The 15,039-nt window shown below is 36.0% G+C and overlaps 1 protein-coding gene across 3 annotated transcripts in view; it reads right to left on the bottom strand.

Annotated features, from left to right (window-relative positions):
- LOC124556674 (ribosomal protein S6 kinase 2 beta) overlaps positions 1-2,743 on the bottom strand; it is a 579,718-nt gene extending 576,975 nt beyond the window's left edge. For 2 of the 3 annotated variants that reach the window (XM_047130640.1, XM_047130641.1), the window contains exon 1: positions 2,530-2,743. In XM_047130640.1, coding sequence (XP_046986596.1) covers positions 2,530-2,586 — 57 coding nt within the window. In that variant the 5' untranslated portion in view covers positions 2,587-2,743. Of the gene's footprint in view, positions 1-400; positions 445-2,529 lie in introns of all 3 variants that reach the window. The other variant, XM_047130639.1, reaches the window with a different exon arrangement.
- Between the last annotated feature and the right edge of the window lie 12,296 nt (positions 2,744-15,039).

Here is a 15,039-nt window from a genome sequence, read left to right as displayed (position 1 = left end):
TGTCCATTCTGCTGGTCCTTCGATTAATTAACTATGGCTATTGCGAATAGAACGGTTCACTACACGAGTGTTCCGCTAAGCCGTGCTAATCTGGCGGTAGAGCTTCCTTGGACACAAAATTACAACGGCTTCAAATTAGGTTGTGTGTTCCATCTATGTTAACAAAACATTAGCAAACCACCTAGCAAAAAATACGAGTCTAATTACATATCTACCATACAATTAAACGACAAGGAGCTACAACGGCATGAGGAATTACATGAGAGAAACTCTGATGTTAAGCAAAGAGATTTTGGAAAATGAGACATGAATAAAATTGCATGGCAGTAAATAATACCCTATGGCATTAATATATTCAGAGTTTCTCTCATCATTCAAACTCATCCCAGATTTTACCTACAGAGTAAATCCTTAGTCCAGAAATGGACCTAGACACTCCATTTGCTGCAAAAACAAGGAAGAAAACGTATTTTAGACTTGGAGAACGCCCCCAAAATGATACCTTAATCAAAACAAAATTATACATAAATAAAGCACACACTGTCATTTTCATACTTTTATGTGAACAATATCATGATAAATATAGTGATTTTATCTTTAGTAGTCATATCTGCTTACAGGCATAAATATTTTAAAAAATTGTACGTTGTATGCTTTAACCCTTTGTAATATATCACATGAGCATCTTTCAATGCAGCCATCACATCTCTGGCTGACGAATGCCTGTCACTTGAATGTAAATAAAATATTTACTCCTTCCGGGAAGTGATACAAATCTCCGTCACTCCTGTTTCTAATTAGTGTATAACGGGTCCGGCATAAAATACGAAATATAATTTTGGACTGACCGCATTAAACTGAAGAAAACGGTTGAATTACATTATAATTATGTAAACTTGTGTTAGAAAAAGAAGGGCGTTATATACATCTCCTACACGAAGAATTTAAAACTCATGAATATTTATGTTTCACTGCTGACAAATCTAGATTACTAATACTACAGCTCAGTCCCATCTTTACAAGGAAACGCAACAGAAGTAAATTAAAACGGAAAAAACTTAAAGAAACTTAATTTTACGTTTCAGAACAAACTGAATGACATCCCAAAACATTCCTGACAATTTAAAAGGCAATCAGTCACAATAACATCAGGGGAAGTCACCACCATATGAAAATAAAATGCTACACAATGCCTATGAAATCTTTTGAATGTAAGCATAATTTCATACATAAAAATTGCTAGTAATCTGAGTGAAACTATCTTGTCTCACAAAACTCATCAGAGGAATATAAACAAAAGATCCTGGAAGCACAAACTCAATTACTTAAAATAAAACACTACGCCAAATGTATCAGTATTACAATGCTGCACGTGAAAGCACCTAGTTTGTGACTGCAACATGCTTCCAACTACGATGTTGCACTGACATACAGTCAAAAGCTATTTATAGCAAACAGGCAACAAAAGCAGCTTAACTTTAACCAGTAGTAGATCAAGACAGTACTTCAAACATTAAAAGCAATGAGCTTCTGGAATAATTTTTACTGCCAGCACCATGTAAATCTGCGGCCAAACGCCCTAGCATATTTTGTCACTGAATTCGTCTTCTATAACAAACGAAAACATTAAACAACTGAAATTTTATTTTTCCCAACACAAAACCCTAACAGGTGTATAAATTATTTGGGTATTAAAATGTATACAGACAAAAATGAAAATGGGTTAATTTCTTATAAACCTAAAGTGAGAAACCGCGACAGATGTCAACACATGTGCTAACGAAATCAGATGTTTAGACATCTCCTTTAGTAATTACCATACAATTAATAAAATTAACTTAAATTCTTAGAGGCACACTGACAGGCAGTATGAAACTTAAAAACAAAATACGATGCCTTCCATTGATGTCACAAACACACAATTTTTCGATATCAATTTACGAGCTTGTAGAGACTCCAGGTTACAGTAGATTTTATGACACCAGAAACTTACTGCTTCCCTTCTAACTACCGGTAATCTGATAGGCGTACATACAGCCGGTAAGATTTTTCAAGTAACCGTGTGAGGAAACAATAACAAAACACACATCCTCAATATTTACATTTAGAAGACTTAATTCCTGACGAATGCTCAGATGTAGAAAAAAGTTTCCAGTATTTCATAACTTGCAATTAACATACCTACAACCGCGGTTTCTTTGAACTAGTTATTCTAAGGGCGCTACTTGAAATAATGATTAACACATCTGAAGTTCTCGGCAACAACTGCAGTGACTTGACTTCAATTAAAAATTTGTCAGCTCCACAACACAAGTAGAGGAAAAAATTATATTACACCTAACACCGCTAGCAAAAATGTGTGTGTTAATTTGGTGGCACAAACACACACTTTTATAGACAGATTTATGAATGACAGCGTGGTAGCATCCCACACCGGTGCTAACTGAGAGACAGTGACAGCATCACAGTCAGTCAGTGTAAACAAAACTTACATATAAACAATTTTATATATCGGTCGCTCCTACTCACCTCGTCTTCTTTGACTGGAACCCGTTGCCATGGGTCTGTCAGAATTGCAAGCGGCATATCCGATCTTTACTCACACAATATTAACGCTCCACACACAGCGATACGGTTCATGCGTCTGTCCTACACGGATGTCGCTATCAATATGGCCAAAAAACACACTGCCAAGTAATTAACAACCACGTTCATGCTACTGACATCTGTATTCTGAAAAACAACAAACATTGCTGCCATCTGGAGAGCAATGCTTCACATCGTCTGTCTTTTGTCTTGGCAACGCAAAAAAGTTGAGTATCTACAACGCGCACTCTTTGAATTCAACTGTATCGTTTTAACTGCAATTGTTAAAAATCGTACGTGATACGTTTACAATGTGGAACAAATGCATGAGTGCGTTATACATTATGAATTATTATGAAACTACCGTTCACTGCTCATTCGTACAAGAGTTATTTCTTCGTATTACACAAATGCTTGTCAGCCGCAATTTCTCCATTGTAAACTGTCAAACACGACTGTGTTTTCGAACTGACACTAAATCATACTTTAACCGAATGACCACGCACTTATTGTCGTTACCAGATGTTGCCCTATTAGTCGTTTTATCCCAACGCAGCAACATTTTTGTGTTTTTTACAGACAGATTCGAGAATATTGTAAGATTATCGTTTTTCACATTCCGTTTCAATGTCCAGAGACTTTTAGTAGAAATTAGTTAATATAAAGCATTTATCTTGAAAAAGGTTGGGAGTATGTCAAGTCTTCAGATAACAAAACATTCAGACTTCAATAAAATATAGTTCTTGGCATTACTTTACCGCAGGAATTTTTGCTGTAAGATAAACAGGCTGATCAAGTGGTTTGAACTTTATTCATACTATTCTAGACTTGTGATGAAAACTGATATGTAGTGTATTATTGCACCGTATACCTGTGAATTTCCACTTCATTTATAGTGAAAATGCAAAAGTAAGGCACACTCTTCAAGTTCTCAAAGAGAAGAAAAGAAAAAGTCCTTGCTTGTACACAGGAGTTGTGACTAGCGCATATGATACGATACTCATAATTCACATAACATTGCTCTTCTTCTAAACAATATCTTTTAATTTATTTTATTTATTCTGCCATATATGATTCTGTATGAGTAACAATTTTGTTTCATGAATTAATAGCTTTAAATAGCTGGTAAACTGTGTATAACATTTTGTCTTGAATACATTCGCATTTAATTATTGTATCTTATGTATACTGTGAGAATCAGCCAAAGGATCAAATGAGATATCCTGATATAGTAGAAAACAATGTTGTGTCTGTGGCAACCAGGACCACAGCTGCTCAGTTCTGCTACAGGGAGAGGCAACATGATTTATACTTGGGTAATTTTTTGAGTATTGGAGCTCCAGAAGTTGCCAATGTATGATGGTTGTTTTTACTTTGATAAGGGTAATATCAGTACAGTCTCTCTGCGACATTACTTATTGGGACATGTGTTGCGGTAAGCTATTGGAAAATTAGAAGCTGACTAATCACAGTATGACACAAAAATACCATTTGAGTTAGTTAGTTAGTTTCATGTTCCATGAATCACTGGGTATGTGTCCAAAAATTTTTGTTGCAGCATTGTGCACCCCTTTCTGTGCTAAAGACAACCTTAGTATTGAGTAATAAATGTCATTTTTTCTTCTAGTATTGTAATTATGTACCTCATTGTTCCTTTTGAACTGTTGTGGATTATTTACAACAAATTTCATGAGGGAATAAATATACTGTGAAGCAGTAGTCAGAATATCCAACTCCTTAAACATATGTCTACAAGATGATCACGGGTGAGCACCATGTATTATTTGCACAGCACGTTTTTGGGCAATGAAGACCTTCTTTATTAAAGATGAGTTACCCCAGAACATTATTCCATATGACATTACTGAATGAAAATAAGAAAAATATGTCAAATTACTGATTTCTCTGTCCCCAAAATTTGCTATGATTCTAAGTGCAAATGTGGCTGAACTAAGTTGTTTTAGGAGTTCCAAAATGTGTTTTTTTCTGATTTAAATTCTCATCAATATGGACACCTAAGAATTTTGAAGTTTCCACCCTATGTGTTATCTTTGTCTTGAATTGTAGTTTCATAACTGTGGAATGATTTTTATCCAGTGAATGGCCCTCAAAGATGATCAGTGTTAGGCCATCAGTGAGTAACTGCAGAGTAATTCATCTATCTCACCACTTATATGAATTGATGACTTGACGCATTTCACCCGCAGAGAGAACTGCTAACAACTGGATGCAGATTATTATATCATGAGATACAGGCAGTGATTTCACACCATATTCTTGTGTGTGTCGCAGATTAGAACTGAATTTTACACATATGTAGCAAGCACTTTTTCATGAAGACTGACAACAAACCTTTCGAGAATTCATCATTTACCTCACTCAGTGAAGTCACATAGTTGATGAACGACTGGTGGCAATCTTCAATGACTACACACTGTATAAATGGTTAGAAACTTATTTATTCATCCTTATACCATTCAGCACAAACATCATGGACATGTCAGACACTTCACAGAAATAATATACAGTGTGAACTTTAATAAAACTGACAAACTGCAGGGACAGATTTATGACTGGAAATGTATGAAAAAAGATCCTATTAACATGTGTCCAGAAATGGATTGTTGCCACAGTATCTACCGATGATGAATGACAATTCCTTTGGCACATACCGTGTGTTCCTTGTGTGTTGCAGGCTGTGTGACTGACACAGTATACTGTAAGTAGCAAAATGGTCTAGTTCTCATGTCAGAAACAAGCCAAGATGGTGTTTGTGTACGGCTAAGCAGATGAAAATGGTCGAGAGGCAGCACAGCTATACCAAAACAAGTACCCTCAGAGACACCATCCACATCACACAACATTTCAAGCCCTCTTTGCGTGTTTGTATGATCACGGGTCATTTCAGACAGACAAATTTGCATGGAGGCAGTGTACTGTGCGTACACCAGATTTGGAGGACCAGGTTCTGCAGGATATTGAGATGAATCCTTGTATGAGCCCCAGGCAAGTGGCCCACCAACATGGTGTAAGCCACAGTATGATTATGTGTCTCCTGCATGACAACTGCTACTATCCCTATTACCTGCAATCCCATGGAGGCTAATTTGAACATCCATTGTGTCATGGATGCAATGCAGCTCTGTAATGTATTCCAGGATGATTTGTAGTTGTTGTTGCGCACACACACACTGTCCATTTCTAGAGACATGTTCATAGGACCTTTCTTCCTCCATTTCCAGTCAGGAATCTGTCCCTGCAGTTTGTTGGTTTTATTAATGTTCACCCTCTACAAATATATAAAAAATATACAAAGTAGGAAATGATTAGGCAAGGATAGGTCAAGAAGTCAGAACGGCCTTGTCAATGGAACCATCCCAGCATTAACCTTAGCAAATTGAGAAAACAATAGGAAACATGAGGCAACATAGACGGATGGAGTACAAAGTCCACTCCTCCCAAATACACTGTCTTAGCCATTGCTTGGAACACAACTGCAAAGGAAACCACAGATACAAGGAGATTACAACATATATAAGAAGTATAATCAATGATATAACTAGAATATGAATCTTTGATGTAACACACTTCTGAAAAATGAAAACACTTGAACATATTATGTAACACTGCTGAAAAGTATAACACCTGAACAGCTGCCAAGATTATATACATCACTATTAATCTTGCAAATGATCCCTTCTTTGAGGAAGTGTATTGCACTGAATCTGAAATAGCAAAAACAAGAAACCAAGAGCAGAAGCATTACTGGACAAAGACACACACAGCACAGATGGCACATCTGTCAAAATATTCATTCAACAATAAATCAGGGAGTTGTATATCTGTAAGACAACATATTCATTTACACTGTAGAAATACTTGTCAACAATGAATGATTTTAACTCTGCTCTAAAATCTGTTTCCTTCTCCAATCTCCTTATGTGTGTTGGTGATGCATTGCAAAGAATAACACCAAACTGTCTCACATGTCTTTGAGTAAAAATTGGTTTCTCTCATTCGACATGGAGGAACCCACAGCTATGGTTGTTATAACTATGATAATTGCTATGAGTTTGCAGATCTCTAATATTATGTCCGGTCATAAAACACTCATTTGTATATGTATAGGGAGGGTACTGTAAGCACACACAACTTTTTAAATAGGTGCTTACGGTAAGCTATTGTAGAATTATGTGACAAGATTCAAATAGTGCTATTCTGTAATGTAAAAATTTCGTTTAAGCAGCTATTAGCTATACCCCAATAAACTATTTTATAAGCTGCAAGGGACTGTAAGTAGCCAAAGGAAGCCATTTTAGCACCTTCTGAGGAGAATACTTTAGAAATGATTCTTAGAGCAAAACTTCCAGAGCTGAGTCTCTGGGAGAGTTCTGTTACATGGTCTTTCCAGTTTAAGCCTTGATCAACATAAATTCCTAAAAGTTTTTTGCATCATACCATTTCTAACTCATTTCCACTGAGTATCAGTTGGAGATCTTGGTTTTGATTCATTCTTCTAAACAGAATATAATTTCGTTTTCTCTAGATAAATGATGAACTTGTTGGCACTGAATGATGAATGCAAGGACTGAGGACTTGATCAGTTGTAGATGGGCATTCCCTAACATCACTCGCTGTTACACTAGTGTCATTTGCAAACAACATGATTTTAACTCCAATTTCGGAAGTCTGTATGTCATTTATATAAATAAGGAACAGAAGAGGCCTAACATATTACCCTGTAGTGCTCCTATTTTGTCTTCCTCTGCATCAGATATTGTTCTGATATTGTGATTAAAATGAGCTGAAATGAGTTCCACAAAGTGTGATCTATTTTAGTTTGCAAATATGGTTGAAACTACTTGTTTACCATCCCATTTATCCCCATTGCTTCAAATTTATGTGAAAACGTTTCAGGACTAACAATATTGAAAGCTTTAGAAAGATCTAAATTAACTTCTAGAACACTATTGCTGTTGTCCAGGTTTCTAATTATTTCATCTCTGTAATCCATTATTGCTGTTTCTGTACTTCTACCTGTTCAAAACCCGTGTTGGTTACATTCAGTGTCTCTTGGTCTTTTAAATACAAGATGTTTTGTTGTTTCATTAGTCTCTGAAATACTTTACAGAATGCTTGGAGGTGGGATATGAGTCAATAATTTTCAATATTATGCCTATTACCACTTTTGAATAAAGGTATCACTTTCAAATTTTTTTATCTGTGGGGAAACAGTCCATCAGTGAATGGGGAGTTGCTTTGCCTGGTTCTGAACTTTAGCACTACTGAAAATGTTGTCAGCTAATGTCCTGAATTATACAGACAAGAATAATGGAGAACTCATAAAATTTATGAAAGAATATTATGCTGAGTCTGAAAGTATGTAAATATGAATGTTATCAGAGTGAACTGCAGTTTTAGATTGATATTATGTGTGGCAGTTCATCTTATTTCCTAACTGTTTTGACCAATGTGTAGTTTCTAAAGAAAGTGGTGATGCAGTTAATGAAAGTAAAATTCCTCGACATCCCAAGAACAATAATATAGAAATATTTATTGATTTTTAGCAGCTAAAAGAAACTGTTTATTAAATAAAATGTGAAAAGAAAATGTTGTTTGTCTGTCAGTTAATTTCTCTGGTGTTGGCAGTTAATGAACTTTTTAACTGGCTTGATTGTGGATTCTTGGGGAAGCCCTGAAATTAGTGACACAAAACACTTTTGCCTATGCTTCAAAGCTTGTGTGAGGGGTGAAATGTAGCAAAAAATGATCTGTTGTGTGATAGTTCATGATTTTCCTTTTGATGTCTTTGTATTGAGACATTTAATCTGAATACTTGTATCAACAGTGAATGTAATTAACATAGTAGATGTTAGAGTAACAGTGCACTGAAAATGTGGACTCTTCTCTGCAACAAATCTCATTCTAGGCATTCTGTTTTTGGTCAGTCTCCTCTTTTGGTGTGTCACAGAAACAAGACTAGTGCTTTATGAGTTCTGATCACACTCTCAACATGATATTAAACCTCAACTGGAAAAATACATTTATGAAATTATCCATCAGTACTTGTAGGAACTGTGAAAATACTTTTATTGAATTTATTTGAAACACTATGCATTTGTTAGATCATTTCTGTAAACTGAGTAAAACCTGTAGGTGAAGTTCCACACTAAGTACATATTTAACTCTCTTGCCATTGTGAACCAAGTTTTTAATTGTTTCTTAGTTTTTGGTTACCTTATGCAATGTTGGAGATGCCTCTATAGCTGTGGCTGCTAAACATGCTTATGTATTGGAAATTGTCTTAGAAATACCCAGCCGGCCGGTGTGGCTGTGTGGTTCTAGGCGCTTCAGTCTGGAACCGCGTGACCGCTACGGTCGCAGGTTCGAATCCTGCTTCGGGCATGGATGTGTGTGATGTCCTTAGGTTAGTTAGGTTTAAGTAGCTCTAAGTTCTAGGGGACTGATGACCACAGATGTCAAGTCCCATAGTGCTCAGAGCCATTATTAGAAATACCCATTTTTGAGCCTGGGTGTGGGACAAATTTGCATCATCACTATTTGCCCAGCTAGAGAAGGAGCTGTGATGGCAGCATAAAGTTGTTAACTGCCAGTTTTTGCACCGAAGTGTGGATTAAACCCCAAATTATCACACAGTCTTTCATAGAGTGTGAGCTTGTGACATTGTTTATGAAGATGCATCCATTAGATAATGAAATTAACTTTGGTGACTCCCCTCAAGATGGGTAGGTTATGTACCAGTGCTGAATTTCACTCTCTCCCTTGCTTTCATGTCCATAGTTATAGGTTATTTTTTGTCCATAGGGCAAATTTCGCAATGATATGAGACATGTCATGTTGCCAGTTTTTTGTAGAATAAACAAATTTATTAGATTTTTGGACAACATGGTTGTGGAAAGAAGCAGCGATTAGTATGATTAATCAGTAATTGAAGAACAGTCTTAATCGCATTTATTATTGTTATAATACCGCCAACCATTTTCAACCCAACATAGGTGTCATCTTCTAGGCGTTTACACCATTTGTCGACTGCTGGTGGTGTCACTCCTGTCTACATAACGGCAGGAAACTATGCCGTTATGTAGACAGGAGTGACACCACCAGCAGTCGACCAATGGTGTAAACGCCCAGAAGATGACTCCTACGTCGGGTTGAAACTGGTTGGCGGTATTATAACAATGATAAATACGATTAAGACTGTTCTTGAATTACTGACTTACAAATTTCTTAGAAACTTTGTTGTTCATACATAGTAACAATGTTTATATAATAATGTTAACAGATAATCACAAACAATACACAGTGATGATTTATGCTAATAGTCCCCATTAAATTATGCAACAGTCTTGCATAGCCAAGGAAAGTCTGCAAAATTACATTTTTTTTCTATAGTGCTGAAAATACTAAAATACATTTATATAAACTGAAAACTACCTTTTTAGAGCATATATTTTTATGCGTACTGCAGAAAATATTTATACATTTATAAATAGTCAGAACTCATGTAAATCATATTTACACCAAATACACTTAGTCTGTATGTCCTCTTCTATATTTGCAGCACTACACTTTGTTTTCCTTTTCCTTCTTTCAGTAAATTTGTTTCCACATGAAAAAGGAAGTGTTTTATTCCATTTACAACTTAATATTTACATTTGTCCTATGGATGTGCCTGCAACTACCACTTCACCTTATACCAACACCCAGAGATGAGATGTTCCTTCAGTTTTCTTTTGAAGCTGCTCAGTTCCTTTATGCTCTTTCTGCTAAGTGCCAGTCTATTATAAAATAAGCTTCCTGCATTTTTAGGGTCCCTATCTGCATTTTCAATCTTTTGCCGCACATACGGTAATTTTCTCTAGCTCTAGTGTTGTGGTCAGTACAATCTCTGTTTCGAAGTTCTGTTCAATGTACAATTAAAAGAAATATTGGCTCATGTCAGTACAAACTTGGTGCAGTTAATATTTTAGATTGTTTGAATTTGTTTTTGCAGGATTCTCGTGGTGTTAATTTTGCTATGCATGTGATAGCTTTCTTTTGAAGTTTTAAAATTCTCTCAATGTGTACACCTGCTGCTCCTCCCCATACTGTGTTCAGTACAATATATGTGGGAAGATACATCTGTAGTACATTTTTAGCAAGGTTTCTATGTCCACCATATAGCACATTCCCTTTGTTAAGAATATATTTTTACTTATTTTTGGACAGGTGTTACCAGTGCAGATTTCCCATGTCGGAAGTTTGTCCACATCTTTTCCCAGAAAGCTATTACAATTCACAGTCAGCATCTCCAATGCTCAGAATAAAGTCCTCTGAGCTTTTAGTTCTGTTTGTTTCACATTTTGTGCATATTGCCCAGAAATGTTATGCTTATGAGGAGCTGTTTGATCTGTCTTTTTAAATCCCTGTGGATAGTCCATTTATTAAATGGATTGCTGGTAAAACTTTGGAACTCATAAGTAATTTTTACATTGATTTCTTGTGGTTTTTTGCAGCTATCTTCGGCAATGATTGATGGTGCCTGTCTGGTCTTGATTTAGTTGTAGTTGTTGTTTCACATTTCCATTTGACATTCACATCACCAACAGTCTGCATGGGCAGTTTCAGAGGGGTTGAACTGTCTGTGATGGACTTGTTATTCAGGTGATATCTAATGATTAGTCCCTGTTCAAAGGCATTGAGTTCTCCTGACTGACCTATTCTGCTGTTACTATTTCTCTACTGACAACACAATACTACCCACCTCCTTTTATACTGGAGGGTTCACCTCTCATAACATCTGGTGGTCAATTCTGCATTACATAGGGGTGTATGGATACTTTCACAGAGAGAGTCTTTGGGTGGAGGTAACAAGCTTTGACCCATCTAGAACTGAATCCTAGATCTGAATCTGCTCCATATTCCATTAAAACTTAACCTCTCTAATTGAGTATTATGACTCTGAGAAGTCACAGAAGATCACAGCCGATGAACTTTTATTATTTAAAGATTTTATTACATACCCACTAAATTTATAAATAGCTGTCACAGTATGGTCACCCTTTTGAAGTCTAAACAGTGATGGCGAAGTATCCCATTGTTATACAGGTGGTTGACAAACTGGGAGTACAGTGCCTTCTAAGAATTTTAGAAAGTATGTAATAAGTGACACTGGCCAGCAGTTATTGATATCTGTGGAGTTGTCTTTCTTATAGAAATGCCTAACAGTGGCATATATTTTAATATGTCCGAGAAAACATCATGAATTAATGATGCATTACAATAGTGTCTAAGAGCATTACATACTATAAGGTCATAACTTTTAGCTATCCATATAACATGAACTTTCACTCTTTAGTAACCATGATGTTCTTTATTTGAGACAAGGATGTAAGATGAATTTTTATTCCACTAAATGTTCTCTGTATTGCATATTTGGTACACTGTTTTGTTTTGATTTCTCTGCTGAACTGTTTGCACCAGTTACATCACTTCATTTAAAAAATGTCTATTAAAAATATTTGCTACACAAGAACTGTTTTTTACAATGCTCCCATTCTCTTTAACAGAAATGATGTCATCATCTATGGTTTCTTTCCCTGTGTCTCTTTTAACCATGTTCAACATTGGTTTGGCTTTGTGTTCTGATCTGTCAATTTTAGACAAGATGTGCAGACTCATGAACTTTTTCTACTTTTCTTATTATGTTACATTAATGTTTATATTGTGAAAGTACTTCTGGATCATTACTTGTTCTGGAAATTTATACATGTCCCATTTTTTGTTCTGAAAATGCATAATACCTGTAATGACTCAAGGTTTTTTTGATGAGTTCCCAATATAGCATTTAATTTGCTTTTCAGGAAAATTATTTTCAAAAACGGAAACAAACTTGTTATAACAATCGACCACTAGAACACTATTGTTTATCTTTTGATGTTATGATTTTTGTCTCTTCTCTCATGGTCTTTGAATCTGTGCACTTGTTGGTGACTTTCATCCTCTAACATATGAGCATTAGAGGAGGGGAAGGAGATTAGTATTCAATGTCCCATTCTCAATGAGGTCATTAGAGACGGAGCACAAGCTCAGATTAGGGAAGGATGGGGAAGGAAATCAGCCATGCCCTTTCAAAGGAATCATCCTGGCATTTGCCGTAAGTGATTTAGGACAATCATGGAAAACCCAAATCAGGATGGCCAGATGCAGGTTTGAACTGTCGTCCTCCCAAATGCGAGTCCAGTGTGCTAACAACTGCGCCACCTTGCTCAGTATGTGAGTATTAGGTTTGGACTACCACAAACTTACTAAGAAATATATTGAATTTAGAGCTAACATTAGGCTCCTTGCAAATTTCATCCCAGTCAACATTTTTAACTTCCTTTAAAATCTTTGGTTGTTTTGTCATTAACAACCTTCACTGTTTTCTTTCAGTGTCTCTAAACTGTACATAGAACTAAGACATTGTGGATCGTGACAACAATCCACTTATCACAGAATAGGCATGTGATTCTTTAACATCTGCTTATTGCATTAATTCATTATTATCTTGACCAATTCAGGTAGGTAACTTTGTGGCTTACATTAAATTATAAGCAGCTAACAGCATCTTTACTTTTCCTGACATATACCTTCTAGAAATTAACATTAAAATACCTTAAGCTTTTCTGGTGGGCAACACAATTAACCACCAGAACTGTTCATGAAAATTTCCCAGGAACACACTGGGACCTAAATACTGTAATAATCATGAGTATAACATTTCCCAATATTAATTCATGAGCGTATGCTTCTATATTCCAATCTACACAGAATTTACTTATTTGCACATTTTTGTATTTATATTCCTGTTTATGGGCATGATAACTCCTCCTTTGTCAATATTGGATCTGCATTTATATGCAGCTAATTTGTAACCACTTACATTAAGATTTTGTATCCCTAAAGTTATATGGTGTTCAGACAGTGAAGGTTGGAGTTTAACAAAATATCTTTTTTTGGAATTCTAACTGGCCAGTATATCAGTACACCTTATTGGCCTTAGTGACTGAGGTGGATACAGCTCCCCCTGCTGCACAACGGAATCTAAGCAGCAGTTTACCATTTGCTGTGGACAAAAAAATCAGTGATGGCTTGCAAATTCTACATTCAGTTTTACACAGCAGAGCTATTGCAGGAGACTCTGAAGAACGCTACCATCCATACTTAATCTGTGAGTCCAGATGCTTCATTCAAAACAGAAAATTCCATTTTATGCAATAGAATGTAGGAAAAAATTATAAGATTTAGATACTGAAAAGATATGCTCTCCAGGAATTGGAACCTTCTCAACTCTATGTGTGTAACACAATGCCAAATAAAATTATATAGTTATGAATTTCGTAGTCTGGTAGGCTTGACTGCTCAAGAGTGTGACTACCTGGAGAAATTTTTGTAGTCCAGTTGGCTTGACTGCTCAAGAGTGTCACTACCTGAAGAAATTAGGACTGCCTTGATTCTGTCTTAGGCTGTTAAACATGGATTCTACTGGCCAATTTGAGTATGATTTTGGAAGATTTCTCATGTTCATCTATTTAGTTGTAGGTCCTAAGCTTCACTTTGCATGAGCAAGACAAAAAATATGGTTTCCAAAACAAATTTTGTTCAGTTTTAGTAATACCAGTGAATAACAAAAATTGTAAGCATGAAAGTGATTAGATAAATCAATTAATGTGATCATATGTGTTTTGTATGCTAAAATGGTGTTATAGATGACATCAGATCTAATAAGCCTTTTTGCAAAGTTGGCAGCTTTTTTCTACAATTTAAGGACTATGAATGTTGCTTGTTTTAGTTGATAAACAATGGGATTTTCGCAATTGTTCTGCCTTTGTTGTGTTTCAGAGTTTTAATTTGAATTTCATACCACATTGTTGTTGTTGTTGTGGTCTTCAGTCCTGAGACTGGTTTGATGCAGCTCTCCATGCTACTCTATCCTGTGAAAGCTCCTTCATCTCCCAGTACTTACTGCAATCTACATCCTTCTGAATCTGCTTGGTGTATTCATCTCTTGGTCTCCCTCTACGATTTTTACCCTCCACCCTGCCCTCCAATACTAAATTGGTGATCCCTTGATGCCTCAGAACGTGTCCTACCAACCGATCCCTTCTTCTAGTCAAGTTGTGCCTCAAACTTCTCTTCTCCCCAATCCTCTTCAACACCTCCTCATTAGTTATGTGATCTACCCATCTAATCTTCAGCATTCTTCTGTAGCACCACATTTTGAAACCTTCTATTCTCTTCTTGTCAAAACTATTTATCGTCCATGTTTCACTTCCATACATGGCTACACTCCATACAAATACTTTCAGAAACGACTTCCAGACACTTAAATCTATACTCGATGTTAGAAAATTTCTCTTCTTCAGAAACGCTTTCCTTGCCATTGCCAGTCTACATTTTATATCCTCTCTA

Source organism: Schistocerca americana, chromosome X (genome assembly GCF_021461395.2).
Source record: "Schistocerca americana isolate TAMUIC-IGC-003095 chromosome X, iqSchAmer2.1, whole genome shotgun sequence".
NCBI classification, from domain to species: Eukaryota; Metazoa; Arthropoda; class Insecta; order Orthoptera; family Acrididae; genus Schistocerca; species Schistocerca americana.
The sequence above is the reverse complement of the archived record's forward strand: the minus strand, read 5'-3'. Positions and strand labels throughout refer to the sequence as shown.